The sequence below is a fragment of the Nomascus leucogenys genome, chromosome X, assembly GCF_006542625.1.
Source record: "Nomascus leucogenys isolate Asia chromosome X, Asia_NLE_v1, whole genome shotgun sequence".
Classification (NCBI taxonomy): domain Eukaryota; kingdom Metazoa; phylum Chordata; class Mammalia; order Primates; family Hylobatidae; genus Nomascus; species Nomascus leucogenys.
Window position 1 is genome coordinate 38,045,728 of NC_044406.1, and position 23,650 is coordinate 38,069,377.

Genomic DNA, 23,650 nt, shown 5'->3' on the forward strand with positions numbered 1-23,650 from the left:
TCAGCCTCCCAAAGTGCTGGGAATTACAGGTGTGAGATACCACGCCCAGCCAAAAAACTGCAAACTTTTAAAAAGTGGCTTTTAGTTAACTAAAAAGATAGTTCTTTAAAATGAAGAACACCACCAAGTTTAAACCAATAGGATGAAACTGTAGAGCACAGATGCATCAATTGGTGTTCATGGACCTTTGAATCTCCTATTAATATTCTATTGAAATTTTATGTAAATGCATGCATCTATGTATGTATATTTCTTTAGTAATTTTTATCACATTTTCAGAGTGAGTTCTTAACTCAAAAAAGATGCATTCTACTAAGGCATTCTACTAAGGGGATTCCCATTAAGATCAGGAATAAGACTAATGTGCCCACTAACACTGCTGTTATTTAGTATTGTTCTAGAAGTTCATGCCAGTGTAATTAGAAGTGAAGCAGAAATAAGAACTGTAACTATTAGAAATGAAGAGACCAAATCATGATGTGAGCCATTAGGGTGAGAATCCTGTTCACTTTTGGCCATCATTGTATCTGTAGCACCTTGCCTAGTGCCTGGCCTGTAGGAGATGTTTAACAAATATTTGATGAGTGAAAGATAAGATGTAATTTTATAATCGATATAGAAAATACAGGTATGGGGCTGAGCATGGTGGTTAATGCCTGTAATCCTAGCACTTCGGAAGGGTGAGATGGGAGGATTGCTTGAGCCTAGGAGTTCAAGACCAGCCTGGGCCACATGGTAAGACCCTGTCTCTACAAAAAATAGAAATAAAAATAGAGATATGATATAATTATGTAATATCAGAAAATGAAAGAGAATCAACTAAAAACTGTTAATACTGATAAGAGAATTCAGTAAATTGGGTAATCATTGGATATATACCAGCTAGCCAAAAATCAAGAAGTACCGTATTAGTAATAACCATAATGTACTGAGAAAAAGAAATGCTATTGACAATAGCAACAAACATGTAAAATAGGCAAGAATAATTGTAAGAAGATAGTGTGGAACTGACATGAAGAAATAGAGATTTCCCATGTTCCTGGTTATAAAGACTGAGTGTTGTAAAGAGTCATTTCCTTCCAAATTAACGTATACATTTAACACTAGCCTAAAGCAAAATCCTAATGGAATTTTGTAGGGAATTCATTCTAAAAGTAATTTAAAAAGTAAACAGGTAGAATTAGCTTAAAGAATATTGGGATAGAGAAAGTAAATGAAATATACTATAGTGCTACAATAATCATAAGCACCAGAACAGTCAGTAAATACTTTTCCTTTTAAAAAATTTTTGTTATGAAAGTTTTCAAACATAGATAAAATTCAAGAGGTTATTACCATGAACACCTATATATATATATATCTGTCACCCAGATTTAATAATGAACGTTTTGCTGTATTTGCTTTATTCTTTTTTTCAAGGCATTTTAAGCAAAATCTTACGTGTTATGACATCTCTAGTTTTTTGCTGATTTTTTTTTTTTTTTTTTTTTGAGACAGAGTCTTGCTCTGTCACCCAGGCTGGAGTGCAGTGGCACGATCTTGGCTCACTGCAAGCTCCGCCTCCTGGGTTCACACCATTCTCCTGCCTCAGCCTCCCCAGTAGCTGGGACTACAGGCACCTGCCACCACACCCGGCTAATTTTTTATATTTTTTAGTAGAGATGGGGTTTCACCATGTTAGCCAGGATTGTCTCGATCTCCTGACCTTGTGATCCGCCTACCTCGGCCTCCCAAAGTGCTGGGATTACAGGCCTGAGCCACCACACCCATCCGTTTTTTGCTGATTTTCTAATTGCTCTATCCATTATTGAAAATGTGGTATTGAAGTCTCCAGCTATTATTATTGAATTTATCTATTTTCTCCCATCAGTTTGGTCAGTTTTCACTTCATCTATTTTGAGCCTCTGTTGTAAGGTACACATACCTTTGTAATTATTATACCCTCTTGATGGATTGACCTTTTTATCCTTATAAAGTGCTCTTCTTTGTCTTTAGTAATGATTTTTGTCTCAAAGTCTGATGTTGGTATAGCCATTGTGGTTTTCATTTGAGTACCACTTTTATTGTTATCTCTTTTTTCATCCATTTATTTTCGACCTGTGTCTTCAAATCTAAACTGTGTGTCTTGTATAGATAGCATATAGTAGGGTCATTTTTAATTCATTCTGCCAACATCTGCCTTTCAGTTGGAAGGTTCTAATAGCTGCCAAAGTTCGATTCACAATATCCATTTTGCTATTTGTTTTCTATGTGTCTTATTTCTTTTTTGTTCCTCAATTCCTCCATTAGTTGCTGCCTTCTTTTGTGTTTAATGGCTATTTTCTAGGACCCCCCCCTTTTTTTTTTGAGACAGTGTCACTCTGTCACCTAGGCTGAAATGCAGCAACGCCATCTTGGCCCACTGCAACCTCTGCCTCCTGGGTTCAAGCAATTTTCCTGCCTCAGCCTCCTGAGTAGCTGGGATTACAGGTACCTGCCATCACGCCTAGCTAATTTTTATATTTTTAGTAGAGATGGGGTTTCACCATGTTGGCCAGGCTGGTCTCGAACTCCTATCCTCAGGTGATCCACCCATCTTGGCCTCTGAAAGTGCTGGGATTACAGGCATGAGCCACCGTGCTCAGCCCTAGGATCCCATTTTAATTCCTTTTTTTTCTCTCTCCATATGTGAGGGGTTTTTTTGTTGTTTTGTTTTGTTTTTTTTGAGATGGAGTCTTACTCTGTTGCCTAGGCTGGAGTGCAGTGGCGCAATCTCGACTCACTGCAACCTCCACCTCCCGGGTTCAAGTGATACTCCCGCCTCAGCCTCCCAAGTAGCTGGGAATACAGGCACACGCCACCAAGCCTGGGTGATTTTTGTGTTTCTAGTAGAGACAGGGTTTCACCATGTTGGCCAAACTGGTCTCAAACTCCTGACCTCAGGTGATCTGGCCACCTCAGCCTCCCAAAGTGCTGAGATTACAGGCGTGAGCCACCGCACCCGGCAAAGTTATTTTCTTAGTGGTTGTCCTGGGGATTAACAACTTAATTTATACCACTCTAATTCACATTATTATCACTTAATTTCTTTCTTTTCTTTCTTTTTTTTTTTTTTTTTTTGAGACAGTCTCGCTGTGTCGCCCAGATTGGAGTGCAGTGGCGCGATCTCGGCTCACTGCAAGCTCTGCCTTCCGGGTTCACGCCATTCTCCTGTCTCAGCCTCCCGAGTAGTTGGGACTACAGGCCCCCGACACCACGCCCGGCTAATTTTTTGTATTTTTAGTAGAGACGAGGTTTCACTGTGTTAGCCAGGATGGTGTCCGTTTCCTGACCTCATGACCCGCCCACCTCAGCCTCCCAAAGTGCTGGGATTACAGGCGTGAGCCACCACGCCCAGCCTATTATCATTTAATTTCAATACTACACAGAAACTTTGCTGCTGTATAGCTCCATTACCCTTCTCCTTTATGCTATTACTGTCACAAATTACATCTTTATACACTGTGTTCATGAACATAGGGTTATAGTAATTGCTTTATGTAATTGTTAATCCAGTTAGAAAAAGTTACAAAAATATGTTGATAATGTCTTTTAAATATACCTATCTAGTTACCTTTACCAGTGCTCTTTATTTGTTCACGTAGACTCAATTGTCAAGTGTCCTTTCATTTCAGCCTGAAGGTTTCCCTTTAACATGCCTTTTTTTTTTTTTTTTTTTGAGACAGAGTCTTGCACTGTAGCCCAGGCTGGAGTGCAATGGCATGATCTCGGCTCATTATAACCTCTGCCTCCTGGGTTCAAGCAATTCTCCTGCCTCAGCCTACCAAGTAGCTGGGATTACAGGTGCCTGTTACCACGCCTGGCTAATTTTTTATATTTTTAGTAGAGACGGGTTTCACTATGTTGGCCAGGCTGGTCTCGAACTCAACCTCGTAATCCGCCCGCTTCGGCCTCCCAAAGTGCCGGGATTACAGGCATGAGCTACCACATCTGGCCCTTTAGCATTTCTTATAGGACAGGTCTACTAGTGTCAAACTATTTGTTTTTATTTATCTAGGAATATCTTGATTTCTTCATTTTTGAAGGATAGTTTTGCTGGATCTAGAATTCCTGATTGATAGTTTTTCTTTTAGCACTTAAAATATGTCTTCCCACTGTCTTCTAACCTCCATGGGTTCTGATGATAAAGAAATCACTTTATGTTGTGAGTCACTTCTGCCTTGCTGCTTTCAAAATTCTGTTGTTGTCAGCCAGGCACAGTGGCTGAAGCCTATAATCCCAGCACTTTGGGAGGCCGAGGCGGGCGGATTACGAGGTCAGGAGATCGAGATCATCCTGGCTAACACGATGAAACCCCGTCTGTACTAAAAATACAAAAAAAGTTAGCCGGGCGTGGTGGCGGGCTCCTGTAGTCCCAGCTACTCAGGAGGCTGAGGCAGGAGAATGGCGTTAACCCAGGCGGCAGAGCTTGCAATGAGCCGAGATTGCGCCACTGCACTCCAGCCTGGGTAATGGAGCAAGACTCCGTCTAAAAAAAAAAAAATTTCTGTTGTCTTTGGTTTGAGTTATGATGTGCAGCCTTTTAAATTTGTCCATCTTGGAGTTTGTTGAGCTCTTGAATGCATAGATTGTTTTTCATCAAATTTGGAAAGTTTTTAGTTATTTCTTTGAATAGGTGTCCTTCAGATCCCTTTGGCTCTGTTCACTTTTCTTCATTCTCTTTTTGTGTGTGCTCATCAGACTGGATAATCTCAATTGACTTATCTTCAAAGTCAGTAATTCTTCCTTCTACCTGCTCCAATATGCTAATGAAACCCTCTAGGGAAGTTTGCATTTCAGTTAAAGTTTGCATTTCAGTTATTTTACTTTTCAACTCCAAAATATCTATTTGGTTTCTTTTTATAATTTCTGTCTCTATTGGTATTCTCTGTTTGGTGAGACATCATACTCATACTTTCCTGTAGTTCCTTAGACATGGTCTCCTTTAGCCTTTGAAAGCATTTAAAATAGCTGATTTAAAGTCCTTGTCTAGGCCGGGCGCAGTGGCTCAAGCCTATAATCCCAGCACTTTGGGAGGCCGAGGCGGGCGGATCACGAGGTCAGGAGATCGAGACCATCCTGGCTAACACGGTGAAACCCCGTCTCTACTAAAAATACAAAAAATTAGCCGGGCGTGTTGGCGGGCGCCTGTAGTCCCAGCTACTCGGGAGGCTGAGGCAGGAGAATGGCGTGAACCCGGGAGGCGGAGCTTGCAGTGAGCCAAGATCGCGCCACTGCACTCCAGCCTGGGGGACAGAGAAAGACTCCATCTCAAAAAAAAAAATAGATAAATAAATAAATAATAAAAATAAATAAAATCCTTGTCTAGTAACTCCAACTTTGTCTAGGAAGTCAGGGACAGTTTCCAGTGATTGATTTTTTTTCTTGTGAATGGCTATACTTTATTTCTTTGTATGTCTTGTAATTTTTTGTTGAAAACTGTACATTTAAGGCCGGGCGCAGTGGCTCACGCCTGTAATCCCAGCACGCTGGAAGGCCGAGGTGGGCGGATCACCTGAGGTCAGAAGTTCAAGACCATCCTGGCTAACACGGTGAAACCCCATCTCTCCTAAAAAAACAAAAAATTAGCCGGGCGTGGTGGTGTGTGCCTGTAATACCAGCTACTAGGGAGGCTGAGGCAGGAGAATCACTTGAACCTGAGAGGCGGAGGTTGCAGTGAGCCCAGATTGCACCATTGCACTCTAGCCTGGGCAACAAGAGCGAAACTCCATCTCAAAAAAATAATAAAATAATAAAAAAAAGAAAACTGTACATTTTAAATGCCATGGCAACTCTGAAAATCAGATTTTCTCCACTCTGCTCCTCAGAGAACACTCTTTGTTGTAGTTGTGTTTTGTTTAGTGGCTTTTCTAAACTAATTCTGTAAAGTCTGTAAACTTTTTTGTGTGTGCCCACTGATGTCTCTACTCATTTAGCTTAGTAGATGTCTCATGATTGGACACAGATTTCCTGAAATGCCTGGAACCAGTGAGTGTTCCCAGTGCTTGCTGAGGGGCTCTCTATGTGCATGTTGGAGCATGCCTTCACTCAGCCAGGCAGTTTACAACTCTGCAGTAGCCTTCACTTCTATTTGTGTAGTACCTCAAAGTCAGACAGAGGTGCATGCTTAAGGCCTTCTCAAGTCTTACAGCGCCAACTACATGTATGTGGTCTTATAATTTGCAGAAATGCGTGAGAACTTGTCAAATTCTTTATGGACGTCTCATTCCTTAGCTTTTTTTTTTTTTAACCATTTGGGTTAATCTATTGTTTGTCACAACTGTTATCCATCACCTTGAACAGCTATGACATTAAGCACATGCCCTTAAACATTTTTTTTAAACACCCAGCAGGGAGGGAGAGGCTTTTAGTACTAGGCTTTGAAAGAAAGCTCTAGCTCCTTTCTGCTCACTACATTGCTGGGAACTTGGGCTGCTATTTTTCAAGGCGTTCACTAAGCTGGGGCAAGGTAGATGTGTCTAGGGCAAGTTAAAATGCACAAAGCTCATTGTTCTTACTGAGATTCAGCTGTTTTTTCTTGAATCAAGTGCTTTCCAGGTTGCTGCAAGCCTTTTGTTAATTTCCAGAGTTCTGAAAAAATTTATCCCGACAGTTTTTGCTAGTTTTTTTGTTGTTTTTATTGGGGAGTGAATTCTTGGAGGTCCTTTGCCATTTTCACTGATGTCGCCTATCATAACATCTCATCCTTAATACTTAAATATGCATTGAATGATATTTTCTTCTATAACCACAGTACCATTGTATGACACCTAAGCAAAGTAACACTTTTCTTTTTTTTTTTTTTTTTTTTTTTTTTGAGACGGAGTCTCGCTCTGTCGCCCAGGCTGGAGTGCAGTGGCGCAATCTCCGCTCACTGCAAGCTCCGCCTCCCAGGTTCACGCCATTCTCCTGCCTCAGCCTCCGGAGTAGCTGGGACTACAGGCACTTGCCACCATGCCCGGCTAATTTTTTGTACTTTTAGTAGAGACGGGGTTTCACCGTGTTAGCCAGGATGGTCTCGATCTCCTGACCTCGTGATCCGCCCACCTTGGCCTCCCAAAGTGCTGGGATTACAGGCGTGAGCCACAGCGCCCGGCCAACATTTATTTCTTAATATCATCTAGTACCATGTACTTATTCAAATTTCCCCCAGTTGCACCAAAAATATCTTTTGTAATTGGCTTACTTAAACCAGAATCCATTCAAGGATTACACATTGCGTTTGGTTATTATAAGCTCTTAGTCTTGTTCATTGTTTAAAATTTGTTAATATGACAATTTTATTTTATTTTTTGAGACAGAGTCTCACCCTGTCGCCCAGGCTGGAGTGCAGTGGCACGATCTCAGCTCACTGCAATCTCCACCCTCGGGGTTCAAGTGATTCTCCTGCCTAAGCTTCCCAAGTAGCTGGGATTACAGGCACGTGCCACCGCACCTGGCTAATGTTTTTGTATTTTTAGTAGAGATGGGGTTTCACCGTGTTGGCCAGCCTGGTCTCAAACTCCTGACCTCAGGTGATCCACTCACCTCGGCCTCCCAAAGTGTATTATGACAATTTTATTTTTATTTTATTTATTTTTTATTTTATTTTATTTTATTTTATTTATTTTTTGAGACGGAGTTTCGCTCTTGTTGTCCAGGCTGGAGTGCAATGGCACAATCTCGGCTCACCACAGCCTCTGCCTCCTGGGTTCAAGTGATTCTCCTCCCTCAGCCTCCTGAGTAGCTGGGATTGCAGGCATACACCACCACGCCTGGCTAATTTTTTGTATTTTTAGTAGAGACAGGGTTTCTCTATGTTGGTTAGACTGGTCTCGAACTCCTGACCTCAGGTGATCCACCCGCCTTGACCTCTCAAAGTGCTGAGATTACAGGCGTGAGCCACCGTGCCTGGCCGACAAGTTTTAAACATACGTAAAAGTAGAAGGGATAGCACATGAATACCCATAGTCTTAATACCCAGATTCTGTAGTTGTAACATTTTGCTGCAGTTGCTTGATTCCTCTATCTGTATCTATCTGGCTATCTATAGTTTTTGCTGAGCCACTTCAAAGTCATCATAACATATTTTACCCTTCAATAATTTAGTATCTCCTAAGAATAAGGACATCTGGCCAGGTGCGATGGTTCACGCCTGTAATCCCAGCACTTTGGGACACTGAGGTGGGTGGATCATTTGAGGTCAGGAGTTAAGACCAGCCTGGCCAACATGGTGAAACACCGTCTCTACTGAAAATACGAAAATTAGCCGGGCGTGGTGGTGGGTGTCTGTTATCCTGGCTACTTGGGAGGCTGAGGCAGAAGAATCACTTGAACCCAGGAGGTGGAGATTGCAGTGAGTAGAGGTCACGCCACTGCGTGACTGCGAGACTCCATCTCAAAAAAATTAAATGAGGACATCCGCCATTCCCCAGTGTAACCACACTACTTTTTTTTATACTTACCAAAGTTAGTAATAATTCCCTAAGATCTTCAGATACCCAGTTCATAACCAAATTTCCCCAACTGTTTACACAAAATATCTTTTATAGGTTTTTTCCCTCCCAAAACCCAAGTCTAATCAAGGAGGGTTCTTTTTTCCCCAGCTTAAAACAACCACCATTTTCTTATGTTCATGTATTCTGTGGGTCAGGAATTTGGAAATGGCACAATGGCGACAACTTGTCTCTACTGCACGAAGTCTGGGGTCTTAGCTGGAAAAACTTTGAAGGCTGAGGGTGACTTGTTGGCCAAGAGTTTGAGTCATCTGAAGTCTCTTTCACTTACATGTTTGATGCCTGGTCTGGGAGGACACAAAAGACTGAAAGTGCCAACATGTGGCCTCTCCATGTGACTAGCTTCCTCACTGCTCTGCAGCCTCAAGGCAATCAAACTTTTTACATGGCGGTTCAGATTGCTAAAAGCATGAGTGTTCCAACAAGCAGTGTGGAAACTGAAATTGCCTTTACTAACCTTGCCTCAAAAGTCATATAGTGTCATTTATACCATATTCTATAGGTTACAAATAAGCCTGCTTAGATTCAAGAGTGGGGCACAGACCTCACCTATCAGTAGGAAAGGTGTCATGGGATTTGGGGTCATGTTTTAAAACTACCACACATACAAAACTATAGAGAACAATATAAAAGATATCCAAGTATCCATGACTGAAAATTATGCATCAACATTTGGTAAATTTGCTTCAGATCATGTTTTAAACAAATGTTACCTTTAAAGAAAGAATTTCAGCCTTCCGAATTGCTTGTTCTAGAATCTGCATACTGCTTATCCAGAAATTCTCCTTTATAATAGCAATAGCTAACCAAGGAGTTTAAATCTAGGTCAGCAGCACCACCACATCTTTTTTCTGTGACATTAGTTTTTTTCTTTAAAAATATAATAAGGCTGGGCATGGTGGCTCACGCCTGTAGTTTGGGAGGCTGAGGTGGGTGGATCACTTGAGGTTAGGAGTTCAAGACCATCCTGGCCAACATGGTGAAACCCCGTCTCTACTAAAAATACAAAAATTAGCCGGGCATGGTGTTGCATGCCTGTGATCCCAGCTACTCAGGAGGCTGAGGCAGGAGAATAGCTTGAACCTGGGAGGTAGAGGTTGCAGTGAGCCGAGATGACCCCACTGCACTCTAGCCTTGGGCGACAAAGCAAGACTCCATCTCAAAAAATAAAAATAGAATAGTTCATTGAGCTCCTATGTATCCACCAGTGAGAATGAACAGTTATTAATATATTGCCGTATTGGCTTCATTTATCACTATCTTGTTTTTAAAATTTTTTTCTTTGCTTGAAAGCAAACCCCAGTTATTATGCCATTTCCCCCAAGTATTTCAGTATGTATTTCTAAAAAATGGACATTTTCTCACAAAACCTTACAACCTGTTATTATACATAACAAAACTAACAATAATTTGATAATTCTTTATCTAATTCCAAGTCCATAATCAAATTTCCTAAATTGTCAAACCATGAAAAGGTGTTTTTATATTAGATTTGTTTAAATCAGGGTCTAAACAGGGTCCATGTGGCATTTGAATGCCTTTTAACCCTCTCAATCTAGAGCACACTCTCCTTTTTTGTTCTGTGCTATTGATTTGTTGTTGACACTGGTATAATTGCCCTGTAGCATGTCCTACCTTCTAGGATTTGTCTGTTTGCTTACTTGTGACATTGTCTTTTTAAAGAGACTAAGCCAGTTTATCTTGTAGAATGTCTGCTTGTTTTCTTCTGGTGTCATTTAACTTGTTTTTTCATACCTGTTTCCTAAACACTGAAAGTAATATGAATGGCTTGCTATATTTTAGCTCTTCAACAAAACTACTTCTCAGGTGATGTGAATTTCCTATTGCTTCTCATCAAGAGGCACGTGAAGTTTTGTTGTGCTTTCTCACTATTAGTGACAGTAAAGTTCATACTTAAAGTGGTAATCTCTTGATCTCATCATTATAAGTTTTTTCTTCTTGAGGTGAACAGGTAATATTTTGGTGCTGTGTGAATATCCAATTCCCTAGAATCAATTGTTTCATTAGGACTTGCCAGCTTGTGATTTTCTAATTCTGTCATTCCTTCTACATTTAGTAGCTAGCTTCTGTAAAGAAGAGCTGTCTCTCATCATTTGGGGCTGTTTGGTTATCCTGAAATACACTTCCTTTTGAAATGGTGGGATGAGTATTTTTTGATTTCAGGTTGGTAAGGCATTATAAAAGAGTCATGCAAGAGGGTGGTCTTCTTCAGGAACTCATAGCCTGGCTGGTAGACAGAATAGCACATCAGCATTAGAGAATGAGACAAGGTGGTATGTGCTATGTATCAAGTAATTTGTACAGATCGTAAGTTCAGAGGAAAAAGAGATCAATGGAACCAAAGAGGTTTTGTGTAGGAAATTGATTTCAGCTTACCTTAAAGAATGGGTAGGTTTTGAATAGGCAGACAAAAAGGAAGATAGTACTCTAGGTAGTGTGGATGGTGAGGATGAAAGCATAGGGAGAGAGGATGAGCTGTACACACTCTGGAGATGTAATAAGGAAGCCATCCGTCTGGAGAAGCTGAGAATATGGATGTGGAAATAAGGTTGGAGAGGTAAGTGGGCCAGAAGCAGAATGTGGGACAAACTTAAATGCCAGTTCAGGGGATTAACTTTTTATTTTTATTATTATTATTTTATTATTATTATTATTATTATTATTATTATTATTATTATTATTTGAGACAGAGTTTCACTGTGTTGCCGAGGCTGGAGTGCAGTGACGCAATCTCTGCTCACTGCAACCTCTGCCTTCCAGGCTCAAGCAATTCTCATGCCTCAGCCTCCTGAGCAGCTGGGACTACAGGCGTGCACCACCATGCCCGGATAATTTTTGTATTTTTAGTAGAGACGAAGTTTTCGCCATGTTGGCGAGGCTGGTCTCGAACTCCTGGCCACAAGTGATCCACCTGCCTCAGCCTCCCAAAATGCTGGAATTACAGGTGTGAGCCACTGCAGCTGGCCTGGCTTATTGTTTTATTTTTAGAGACAGGGTCTCACTCTGTTGCCCAGGCTAGAGTGCAGTGGTACAATCATAGCTCACTGTAACCTCAAACTCCTGGGCTCAAGCAGTCCTCCCACTTCAGCCTCCCAAGTAGCTAGGACTACAGGCACATGCCACCACACCTGGCTAACTTTTTAATTTTTTGTAGTGACAGGGTCCCACCTCAGCCTCCCAGAGCATTGGGATTACAGGCATGAACCATCATGCCCAGCCAAAGGAGGTTCACATTTTTTTTCTTTTTCCCTCTGGGAGGTTCACCTTTATCCTTTAATCAGTGTGTGCTTTGAGCATTGGTGAATTAGGTTCTTATGTGATGGTAAGCAAAATCTGGCTTCATAAAAAGCTAGAAGCAGGAAGACCAATGAGACTACTTTTGGAGAGCTTGGAGGTAGGGAATATGGCTAGCATTCAGATAAATGTCTTAGTGACACCTTCTCATCCTGTTTCCCCTGCAGCCCGTGTGACCCCAACTCTGCCGAAGCAGGACCGTCCTGTGCGTGAGGGGACCCGGGTAGCCTCTATTGAGACAGGTTTGGCTGCAGCAGCTGCAAAGCTGGCCCAGCAGGTAGGTGCTGACACCCCAGGTCACCCTGCAACTAATAGCCGTTTGACTTAGAGCCTCAACACTTAGACCTGCAGGCTGATAGGATCCCACCTTTGTCTCAGTGGGGACTGAGTAACCTTTGATCTTTATCCTTGGCAGTATCCCAGCCCCCTCTTAAATCCCTCTTATCCCAACTCAATGATAAGCTACTTCCACAGGTTACACAGTTGACATGATTTAGGATGAAAGAAAATATTAGGCCAGAGAAAAACCAACTTACCTTTTTTGGTGTGTAAAAACCTCTCAGATGAGAAGGACCAGATCCTTCCTTTGCTCTCATATGAAGCCCTGAGGGGGTGACTCAGCTGAGTACACTCAAGTTCTCAGCCACCCACCAGTATTGGAATTTGGTTGATTAGAAATTTTTCTTGTCCTCTTTATGAAATAATATTATCTTAATCTTCACCCACTAATTTTTTTTTTGTCCTAAAGAGTGATCTTCACTAGAATCAAGTTCACCTCCTAGCATTACATTTAAAAGTTCTTTAATGTGTGTAATGTGCTTAGGAGCCTTTGGAGATGAATTCTCTGGTTATCTTGTAATCAATATCCCGTTAGCTGCTAATCCCATATCCTATAGCTTAGAGCGCTATTAAGCATCTGCTTTGTTAGTTGCTTCTGTATATAATGTGTAATGTTATCTGCCCAATAGCCTTGTTCAACAGGTGATATTTTCATCATTTTATAGGTGAAGAAAATGAAGCTGTCATTAATTGACTCAGGATAATACAGCCAGTAAATGGAGGAGACAATTCAAACTCATATCCTCTAACTTCAAATTTCATATTACTTTCTATTTAAATAAATGCTTATGCAGTTCAGTCATTACATCCTATGTAAATAGTATTTAAATCTTTGGCAATCTTCTTTGACCAGAACTTCTGTCTCTTATGTATATCCCAATACAGTGTAAGCTGTAATTTGAAAAAGGGGGTTCTACTGTTTTATATAAATATAAACTAAGTAAAGGTGTGAAAATTACTCTTAGTGCCTTTTATGGAGCTAAATTCTGTTTGGGATGATCAGAGATTACCTCAAAGAAGAGGTTTTGAAATTGAGGAGGGGCTTTGCAAGCTAAGCTTCTGGTAGGGGCCAGGGAGGCATTCTTGAAGAAGGGAATTCCTTGGTATAGCACACAAAGCCCTCTTAAAGTCCCCTTGATTTGGTCTCTAGTCATCTCCCTGACCTCCTTCCAGCCCCTCATGCACACCCTTTATACAGCCGTACTGCACTGCAATACTCATAGTCCCCTCAGTGAGTATATCAGATTGTCTCATGCTTTTGTGCCTTTACACAAGATGTTCCTTTTACCCATTGAGAATCATACCCTATCAGATGCCTTACCTAACAGCCCTTCGTACTACCTACCACCACTTTATTTCAGAGGCCTTTTTCTATATGCTTCTACAACATTCTCTCATGGTACTTACAATCATAAATGTATGTTTTGGTGTTTCTTATTAAACTATGAATACTTCAAGAGTGGGAATATATTTAATTTAAGTTGGTATCCCCACTATGGTCAGAAAATGTGTTTAGTCAGTATTGGGTTGGGTGGGTGAGTGAATGAATGAATGAAAGAAAGAAACAGATCTTTCTGTATTGGAGATTTCATGTTGGGGAATTAGTTAAAATAAGTAATGGTTATAAGAATGGATTCTAGAGTCAGCCTGCTTGGATTTAAATTACGTAATAGTTCTACCATTTGGGCAAGTTAATTTCTCTTTGCCTCATTTCCTCATAGACTTCATTTTAGGATTAAATGAGGTAATGTATGTACAAGCTCTTTTAGAATGGCAGTTGGTATGGAGTAAGTACTATAGGCCTGTTAGCTTTTCATCATTATCATTATGGGTTGGCTAAGTGTAAACAGCCAGACTGTGGAAGATCATGAATGTCAGGCCAGGGAGTTTGAACTTGGGCGGGGATCTGCTAACAGCTTTTTGAGCAAGGGGATTGGCAAGGTGAAAGTGGTTCTGTCATAAGATGGTCTAGTTGTGGGAGTATCTGGATAAATTATATGTGAAAGAGATTGGCAGCAAAGGTAGCAAAATTTAGGCTAGTGATCTAGATATGAAGAGGTAATTCTGGATTTAAGTGAGAGAAAAAGGGACAGAAATGCAGTTCCTGGTATGGTTAGAATAGCAGTTTGGCTGAGGGAAGAGATTCTGAAGCCAAATGGCTTAGATGTGAATCCCAGTTTGACCACTTACTGGTCCTGTAACCTTAGGGAAATGACTTAGCCTCTCTGTGCCACAGTTTCTTCATCCTTCAAATGGGATTATAATTCTTACTTCTTGGGTATTTACGAGTATTACATGAGTAATTATAGAAGAGTGGTTGGCATGTATTACTAATATTATTATTCTTGTACCCCAGAAATGCCTGTGGTAGCCACAGCCTGTGAGATCTTCCGAAGGCAGGAGTAGGTTCGTGTTGCCAAGAGAAGGCAAAAAACTGTAATCACTGAGTTGGTTTGTGTGGCTGGGTAGAATTTCAGAAGGTGAAGTGATTTACATGCTCTCAGCACCACCTTTCCAGGTTCTCAGGGCTCCAGATGCCCACTATACAAGTGTCCACTATGCAGTGGATAGTAGATCCATAGGGCAGTGGATGGTTGAGATACAAGGTATTGGGAGAAGTGACACAACTCCTTATTTGTCATTCCCATCCCCAAAGTGAGGCTTTTAGACCCAATGACCTGGAGGATTGTCAAGCCCTCTGTTAAAAGAAAAAGACCAGCAACAGGAAGAGAAGCCATTATAAGAGATGAAGATAGAATAATAATTAACCACTTGTCGAATATCTACTATGTGCTGTGTATTTTTATGTCATCACTTAATCTTTTCAAAAATCCTAAAAAGCAGATATTATTTTACCTGTTTTATAGATGAGGTAGCTGAGATTCAGAAAGGTTAGTCAGTTTGACCATAGTCAACCAATTTAGGGACACAAGCCTGGATTTGAACCAGATTTATCTCATTCCAAAGCTAATAATCTTTCTAATCTTTCTATGCTCAGATTTTCCACTTTGAGAAGTTTACAAGGTGTCTCTTCAGATATACCTGGTTAAATACTGGTCCCAACTACTTTTCAGCTGTGAGGCTTTGGGCTCAAGTTACTTAATATCCCTGCACCTCCATTTTCTCATATGTAAAGTTAGGATTTTTTCTTCTTAGGGCTGTTATGAGGATTAAATGAGATAAGGTATATAAAGTGTCTCAGCTGCTGATGTAAATTTGGTTATTATTATTAGACGTGTCCAAGGTCTACCTCATTAGTGGCAACACTAGGACCAAAATCCTAGTCTCCAAATTCATTTACAGCTTTCTTGGCACTGTACTAATAAGGGATAGTGGTGACTTAAGGATGGATGATAACAAAGAGATGATCTCAGGTATTGGAAGGCCTGTATGTGCTGTGTGTACATCCAGGCTAGATTGGTGCAGGTAAGGGAGAGGGTGGCAGATTGCACAACCATATTGGACATTGTCTAGTTAGTTCCTTTCCTGGGAACTTGTCTTCTTCACTCCTGAATCTCTCCTCCTACTTGGCTTGTGTTTCAGGAGCTACAGAAGGCCCAAAAGAAGAAATATATCAAGAAGAAGCCTTTGCTGAAGGAGGTAGAACAGCCTCGCTCTCAAGACTCCAATCTCAGTCTGACAGTACCAGTCCCCACTGTGGCTGCAACACCACAGCTTGTCACCTCCTCCTCACCCCTGCCTCCTCCTGAGCCTAAACAAGAGGCCCTGTCAGGAAGTCTCGCTGACCATGAGTACACCGCTCGTCCCAATGCCTTTGGCATGGCCCAGGCAAACCGCAGCACCACACCTATGGCCCCCGGTGTCTTCTTGACCCAGCGGCGCCCTTCAGTTGGCTCCCAGAGCAATCAGGCAGGACAAGGTACAACGGCCATATGGTTGTAGAACCAAAGGATCTTAGAGCCACCTGCCCTAAATCCTAAGCGCTCTAGTAGATGACAATACCAGGGAGGGACACTGAAGGCCAACCTAAGGTGCTTGGATTTGATCTTATGGGCCATGGAGAGATGTTGACTGATTTGAAGTACAGACAAGATCAGGTTTTAGTTTTGAAAGATCCTTCTGGTGGCCAGAAGGAGGTAGAGGGTGGGTTAGAGATGGGAACTCTAGGGAGGAGGCACATATACAAGTTCAGGCAGGCAGGAAGAGTACCTGGGGCTCTGCCAGAGGGAATGGAGAGGGAGGAGATGAACTGATCAAATATGGAGGCAGTCAGATAGGACATGGGAGAGGATTTAATGTGGGGAGACAGAGACAATAAAGAGTTAGAGGACTCAAGCCTTCCTTTCCCTCACTTTGGTCCTCAAAGCCCAGTCCCTAGAGTACGCAGCTCAAGGGCATGGAGGTTGGTATGATGTTGAAGGCTGATGAAGATGAGAGTTTCTAATGAAGCAAGGCCCTAGGGATGGCAACTTCAGGGACACTGAGCTCTAATCACTAACCAGGCACTTGTCCAGTCCTGATGGGTAGGATAAGAGGGTATGGAAGCACATTTACCTCCCTGCAGGATCTTGGGAGGAAAATGATTGGGACCAGAGTAATCAGTGGAGAAAAAGAACCAGACAAACTGTAATCAGGGATTCTGTTGCTGCTACAGGAGGTCATAGGAGGAAGAGTCAAAGCATGTGGTGTTGGTTGGAAGTAGTTAAGGAGGGCTTCCTGCCCAATATGGTATAAGGATGGAGAAACTTTGTGGGTAGAGAAACAGGAAGGGGAGGTGGCCCGAGGGCAGTTGGTGCCAGATTTGGTGTTGAAGCCCTTGCCAAAGCCCTTGCTTACTTTTCCCTTCCCCCACAGGAAAGCGTCCCAAAAAGGGCCTGGCCACAGCAAAGCAGAGACTCGGCCGTATCCTGAAAATCCACAGAAATGGCAAACTACTTCTGTGAGCCCTCCTGTGTCCCACCCCTCACCCCTTTACCCCCATTGCCTTCTCCGTTGTCAACTCTTGGGGCACTCCTGGATCCTATCTGCCCTGGACAAGGTGCTGAGGTGCATTGTCCTGCTTTCTTGGGACTTACCAAAGGCACGGACCCCTCCACCGACTCCTTCTAGTTCCCTTCCCCACTTTGACTAGAGCATCCTGCCTGCCTTCTCCATACCTCTGAGTAGCAGGTAAATGGGAGAGGTTTCCAGCTGACTAGAACCCTCTTTTCTACTCGTCCAAACCACTCCCCTGTCACCTGCCTTGTCTGTTCTTTACTCTTCATGCCCCGCTAGAGCTGGAAGGCAGGATGAGGAGAGGTATGAAGGAGCCTGAGCCATGAAGTGGGAAGCCCAGTGCTTGACACTTTCTGCAACTCTAGCCCTATATCCAGAAGCCTGCCCACCTCCACCCATTCTGTTTGCCCCGTTTCCCCAGTCCAGTGAATATGCCCCACCTCCAGACTTGCTCATGGGAGAAGGCTGTGGTCTCTGCCCCCTCTTGCCAAATGCTTCATGGAAATGAAGAGGAAGGCCTAGAGCCTCCTTCCTGCCCCACTGTGGGCCATTTCCAGAAGTGGCCTCGAAATGCCAACTTCACTTACCTTTTGGAAGAAAGGTGATTCCTATCACTTGTCAAGGTAGGGAGAGGTCAGATGCCCAAGCCTTTGACCATGGCTTTGTAGCCTGTTGGAGGAAGCTACTTTTAGCTGGCTACACATGAGGCCACTTGTTTTAGGGTGAGCTCCAGGGATTTGCCTGGATTTTGAAATCATGTAGAACATTATCCACGTGGCTGTGGCTGTGGCTGTGGCTGGGCCCTGGCAGGTGGAAAACCATCTCCCAGAAACCTGAAAGCACCTGCCAATGACGCAGATAACCCTGGCCCTACAGCCTGCTTGCTCCGCCTATACCACAGAGCACAGCCTGGACATTATGGAGGGTGTGGCGGGACGGCCCACACCTGGGTCCTCCATCGGGAACTTTTCATGCTTCTTTCTCCACCTGAGGTCTTGGTCTGAAGAAGACCTCAGGACTCACATCTTCACTCCTGGGCCTTTGCACTTCCAGACGACAGGTCATCGTTCAAGCAGAATGCAGACAGGCCATTCACGAGCCCAAGCTGAAGAGAAGAGACGCCCATCCGTGAAGGAGCAGACCATCCATCCGATCCTCCCTTCCCCTGTCCTTCCTTCGTGGATTGTCTCCATTGTCCAGACAGTGCCCCCACCTCCCACCACCTTGCCTCACTGGCAATCTGGACTCGATGGAGAACATCCCCCCACCTCCATTTGGCACTGCCCAAGTGGAGTGTACCCTTGCCCTTTCCACCTGTACCACCCACTCCAACCTCACCCCAGCTTGCCCAGTGCTTCTGGGGAATTTAACAGCTACCATGCAGGCCACAGGGAATTTGTGAGGCTTCCTTCGTCATCTTTGTATCTCCAGTTTGTCTTTCTTTTCTCCATAGCCCTGCCTCTACTTTCCTTCCTTGGAATCAGGGGTTCCTTTAGCCCATTTGCTTTCTCTACCTTGGGGACCCCCAGGGGCCAAGCAGTTCTCCATCTAGTCACACCAAAGGCAAAAAGCCTGGCTACCTCCCCCCTAGCACGTGAGTCCCTACTCCCCTCCCCTCTGTTTCTGCCCAGCTTTGCTTATTTTGGGGATTTCAAGGCAGCAGAGGGTAGTGAGGGGAGGGCAGGAGAAGCCTCTGTCCCTGTATAGGCAACTGCCTGACTATGCGGTGACTGCTGTAACCAAGATCAGGTCCCCAGCCCTTTTGTCCATTAACACCCCCTCTTGATCTTTCAAAGGCAGCTAATTGCTAGCAAATCCCCCCGATTCCGGCCTTCTCCCTCTGTTTCTTTGTTAGAAGTTTTCTGTGGAGCTGAAACCCAGCCTCTGTTTGACTGGGTTTCGTTTAGCTTAGCTGGGTTCTTGGAGCCCCGTTTGTTGTTTTGTGTTGTTTCCAATGAAAAGCAAGTTTACCCTCAGAGTTATGCTTTTCCAAAGAGGCTGATGTCTTTGTTTTTGTTTTTTTTTAATGTTTCAGGTTCTAAGTGAAGTGAGTTGGGGAGGGGTTGGGAGTGTTAGTAATCAAGGTTTAGAACACCGTGAGATAGTTACCCCTGATCTCCGATCCCTAGCTGGGGGCTGGATAGGGGGAAGGGAGAGAGGATTTCTATTCACCTTTAATATATTTTTACAAAAAAAGCAAACAATTTAAAAACAAGCCCACCGCTTCTGTACATGTCTAAATATATTTTTAGAAGTGGGTAGGATTGTGAATTTCTGATGCAGGGCCTTTTTATAAATAGGTTAGAGTAGCATCATTCAGACTTCTCTGTTGTTTTTGCCCCTGTCTTTTTCTTATGTTGTGTTACTAATGTAATTTATATTTTTTTTAGATCCTCCCTTTCCTATAGAGATAAAAGTGATTTATCTTGGCAATTGCTTTGCTTGGCATTCTTTTTTTCTGTGGTGAGGGTGGTGATGTGGTGCAGGGTCCGGGAGTGCTGCCTTCTCCTTGTACTCTGTCTCTCCCTCAGCAAGTTGTCGGGCATTTCCCTGGTGCTCAGCCTTATATTTGAAGTGGGAAGGGTATTCCCACCCTCAAGAGGGACACACTTCACACACCTGAGGTAGATCATCAGAAGCAGACTGAGCAGAAAAGAAAGGGTGCAATAATTCAAAGGGGCCTGACAAGTTCAATGGGAGGGCTTTCCAGAGACTGCTTTTGCAAGTGTGTCCTCTTTCTGTGAATGTGGGATTTTTTTTTTTCTTTCCCTCTGTCTCCCATGCACTTGTTGTACAATCTGGACTTGATTACTGTGCTTAGGGCCAGTACAAGGGTTAGAAGAATGTAATTATCAGAGCTTGTTTTCACAATTATCGCACTTGTTTTCTTGTGCCAGGCACTGCTCTTAATGCTTTATTGATTCATTTCATCCTCACCAACACCCTCATCCTGCCAGCGAAGAAACAAAGTAACCTTCCTGTATCATACATGAAAATTCTGGGACCAACCTGGTTCCAGAATGGGTGTTCTTATCACTCTGTTCTACCACTTCTCACTGATAAAAACACTATCATTTATTAAGTGCCTTTTGGGTGCCAGGCATTGGGCTAGGGATTTTACTTAGGGATATCTCATTTAATCCTCACTGAAAAACCCCATGAAGATATTCGCCCTGTTTTACAGTTAAGGAGACTGAAGTTTGCCAATGGTCTTCTGCAGCAGGATCTGCCTGATTCCAAAACTTATGTTCTTTGCCTTCACCATATTAGAAAATCTTTTGAGGCTCAAGCACCCAACAGATCTTTATTAAGCCTCTGTTGTGTGCAAGGTGCAGAATTGAGAGTTATCTCCTAAGGAGAGCTCCCAGGGTGATCTTGGGAGCCTCAGTTTCAAATTCACCACCACCCTGACTCTGTGGGTGAGCCAGGGCAGGCTGCTTACTGTCTGTGGGTCACCTATTAAAGTATTTTGAACCCAGTCAAGATTTACTTCCTCCTGGAGATTCTGCTTCTGTGGGTCTGGAGTGAGGCTGTCTGGTTTTGGCACCTACTGGTTAAATGACCTCCTCCAGTTCTCACAGTCTGTCTCAGCAGTAGGTGGGGTTTTGATAATGTTCATGTCTGAAGCATAGAGAACTGTATTTCCTGGTAGAAAGGAAACAGGAAAGAAGGATTTTAAAGCCTTTGCAGGAATGGTGGGCTGGGTTATTTTTGTCACCAATTCCCACCCCACCTTCCTCAGTCAAGGGACAAAGCACTGTTTTGTGCTTTGTTTTTACCAGCCTCAGATTAGAGGATAAGTTAGAATCTTGGTCACCTTATTCCTCAGTCCAGGCAGGAGGTGCCAGCAGTTCAGAGGTTCCTGTCTCAAAATTGGGAGGGAAACGAGGCACCCAACTTCTGTCATCCCCCTTTCCGGTATGGAGTGGAAAAGTGCACAGGACTTGTGGCTAAAGAGCCCTCCTTCTCAATGACTAACCAGGTAATTTGGGAGAAACTGCTTGTCTGTGTCTCAGTTTCTACATTTGCAAGATGGAATTAACTATGAAGCCCTCTAGAAGCTTGGTTGCCCCTAAACTTTCTGGATGCTGTTAATTCCCAAACCGAATCCTCTAGCCCTAACTTGTCCTGAGTGCAGATTCCCAGTTCTGCTATCTCATGTTGTTTCCCTTGCCTCAACTACACAGACCCCTTCACCAGGACTCCATACACACCAACTTAACTGAAATGGCACTTGCCCTCCAGTAAGTTGAATGGAGGAGAGGAGCATTATATGGTACAGCACATTGATAGAGATGAGCAGGGAATCCATCCTAGAGAAGCAAGGAGATTGGGGAAGCCTTCCTATTGGGTGGTGCCTGAGCTGAAAGATGAAAAGCAATTAGTTGGTCTGGCAAAGAAAAATGGGAGAGTAGTCCAAGCCGAAGCAGTAGCTTGAATAAAAACAGGTTGGGGTGTGTGTGTGTGTGTGTGTGTGTGTGTGTACATATAGGTCAACAATATTGTAAACTGCAGCTGGGACTCACCTGGGGGAACATCAGCACAATCCCCAAGAGGGAATATGTAGTTTGAGAAGGCATATGATCATAATTGGATAGTTTTTAGGCATAATATTTATTTTAAAATCCCAGATTATGGAGGACATGTAATTTTGATGTTTGTCAAAAGAACTTACTTTATCCCAAGAATGGCAGAGAACCTTTAAAGGGTTTTAAGCAGAAAATCACATGATCCAACTTGGCGTTTAAAAAGGATCCCTTTGGGCCGGGCGCGGTGGCTCATGCCTGTAATCCCAGCTCTCAGGGAGGCAGAGGCGGGAGGATAGTTTGAGCCCAGGAGTTCGAGACCTGCCTGGGCAATATAGTGAGACCCCATTCTCCACAAAAAGGAAGGAAAAAAAATGTGAAAAGGATCCCTTTGGAGGTGGGTGAAGACGGGGAGAGACTGAAGTCAGGAAAGCTAGTTTGGAAGCTACTGAAGGAGAGATGGGGACGGCACCATCTCATCTAGTGTCCCATCGAATGCCACTTTCCTAAGGAAACCTTCACCCAACTGTCCAGTCAACTTGGACCTTTTCCTGGACTACATCCCATAAAAGGCAGAAATCCCAGGCCATTTCCAGGGGGCAGACCATGAGGTCGGCCACTCAACCCAAGAGACAGAAGATGGACTCCTATATCCCCTTCAGCTTTTTAATTCTCAAAATAACCTCAGACCCTCTCGTTTTCCATGGGACCCCATCGTAATGCCAGCACTCACCAATGAATGTGTTAAGAGAGTTACAGTACCCATTTTGTATTTTCCTTGTCAGGAGTCCAGTAAGCCTCCCTCACACTAAATTCTGTCATACACAACCTTTCAGGAGTATCTCCCCAGAGTTCTATTTTCATCATCCGCTGCTTAAGAACACTTCATGACTTCCAACTGCTTATTACACCCTCTGGCTCTCAACGCTTTCCAGAACCTGGCCCAACCTGGAGACAATGGGATGTGGTGGAAAGAGGATGTGCCTCGGAGTTGAGAAGAACAGTGATTATATTGCAGCTCTGCTTCCTATATGATCTTGAACTGGTTGCTTTATATTTCCTTGCCTCAGTTTTGTCATCCGTGAAATGAAAATATGATCCCTACTTCACAGGATTCTTGGGAGGAATTATATTAGCTAGCGCCTTTAAAGAAAATTCTTAGTTCTGTCTGGCTTTGAACTAAAATATATATATGTATATATATATATGTATATACACACACACACATATATATATTTGTATATGAAAATTCAATGTCTGGCACTCAGGTGATCAGCAAACGTAGTTTAATTTTTCCCAGTCAAAAGTTGCCCAACACCTAGAATCTCGAAGTACAGAGAAAGTGAACCTTTAAGGAATTAGGGAGAATATTCCAAACTGGGGCAGGAAATTGAGTTGGCTTCATGAGGGAGGTGGTGGTTGAGAAACATAGGGAGATGGCTGAGTCAATAGGAGTGGTGGTCCTTAAACTGTAGTGGAGATAACCAAATCTATGACACAAAGTTGTTGGAAGTTTCCAGAGTGCCATCCATGCCAGTTCAGTATCAATTGTTCAGTTCTACAGTCGTTTATTAAAGCCTGTTGTATCAGACCCTGTGCATGCCATTGGAGAGCTTGATCTTCAAAGAGTATGTAGTTTAGTATACAGACATGGAAACCCACATACATCATAGTGGGTAAATACTATGTTACAAATAAGTTTGAGGTGCTACGGGAGCATGAAAGGAGACAGAACCCAGTTTGAGTGGCAGGAAATGCTTCTGGGAAGATGTAATGCCCGGATTAAGTTTGAAGAGCACTCACCAGGCAAAGAGGGCAGAGGATGAGTTGGAAAAAAGCATTCCAAGCAAAAGGAACAGCATGAGCAAACTTATAAAGTCATAAAGTAGCCTGGTGTGTGAGTGGAACTACAAGCCCTTGAGTTGAGCTGGAGTACAGGCTGCAGTACGGTAGCAAGTGTCAGGGATGAAGCTGAAGTGGTTGGTCAGGGACTGGATCACG

At 43.1% G+C, this 23,650-nt stretch overlaps 1 protein-coding gene across 2 annotated transcripts in view; it reads left to right on the forward strand.

Moving 5' to 3' along the window:
* The window catches only part of PHF8 (PHD finger protein 8), a 106,566-nt gene extending 87,010 nt beyond the window's left edge, over nucleotides 1-19,556 (forward strand). For both annotated transcript variants that reach the window (XM_030806927.1, XM_012499107.2), the window contains 4 exons: nucleotides 11,996-12,105; nucleotides 15,711-16,047; nucleotides 16,983-17,067; nucleotides 18,177-19,556. In XM_030806927.1, the coding sequence (XP_030662787.1) occupies nucleotides 11,996-12,105; nucleotides 15,711-16,047; nucleotides 16,983-17,067; nucleotides 18,177-18,255 (611 nt within the window). In that variant the 3' untranslated portion in view covers nucleotides 18,256-19,556. The remainder of the gene's footprint in view (nucleotides 1-11,995; nucleotides 12,106-15,710; nucleotides 16,048-16,982; nucleotides 17,068-18,176) is intronic.
* Nucleotides 19,557-23,650: the final 4,094 nt, after the last annotated feature.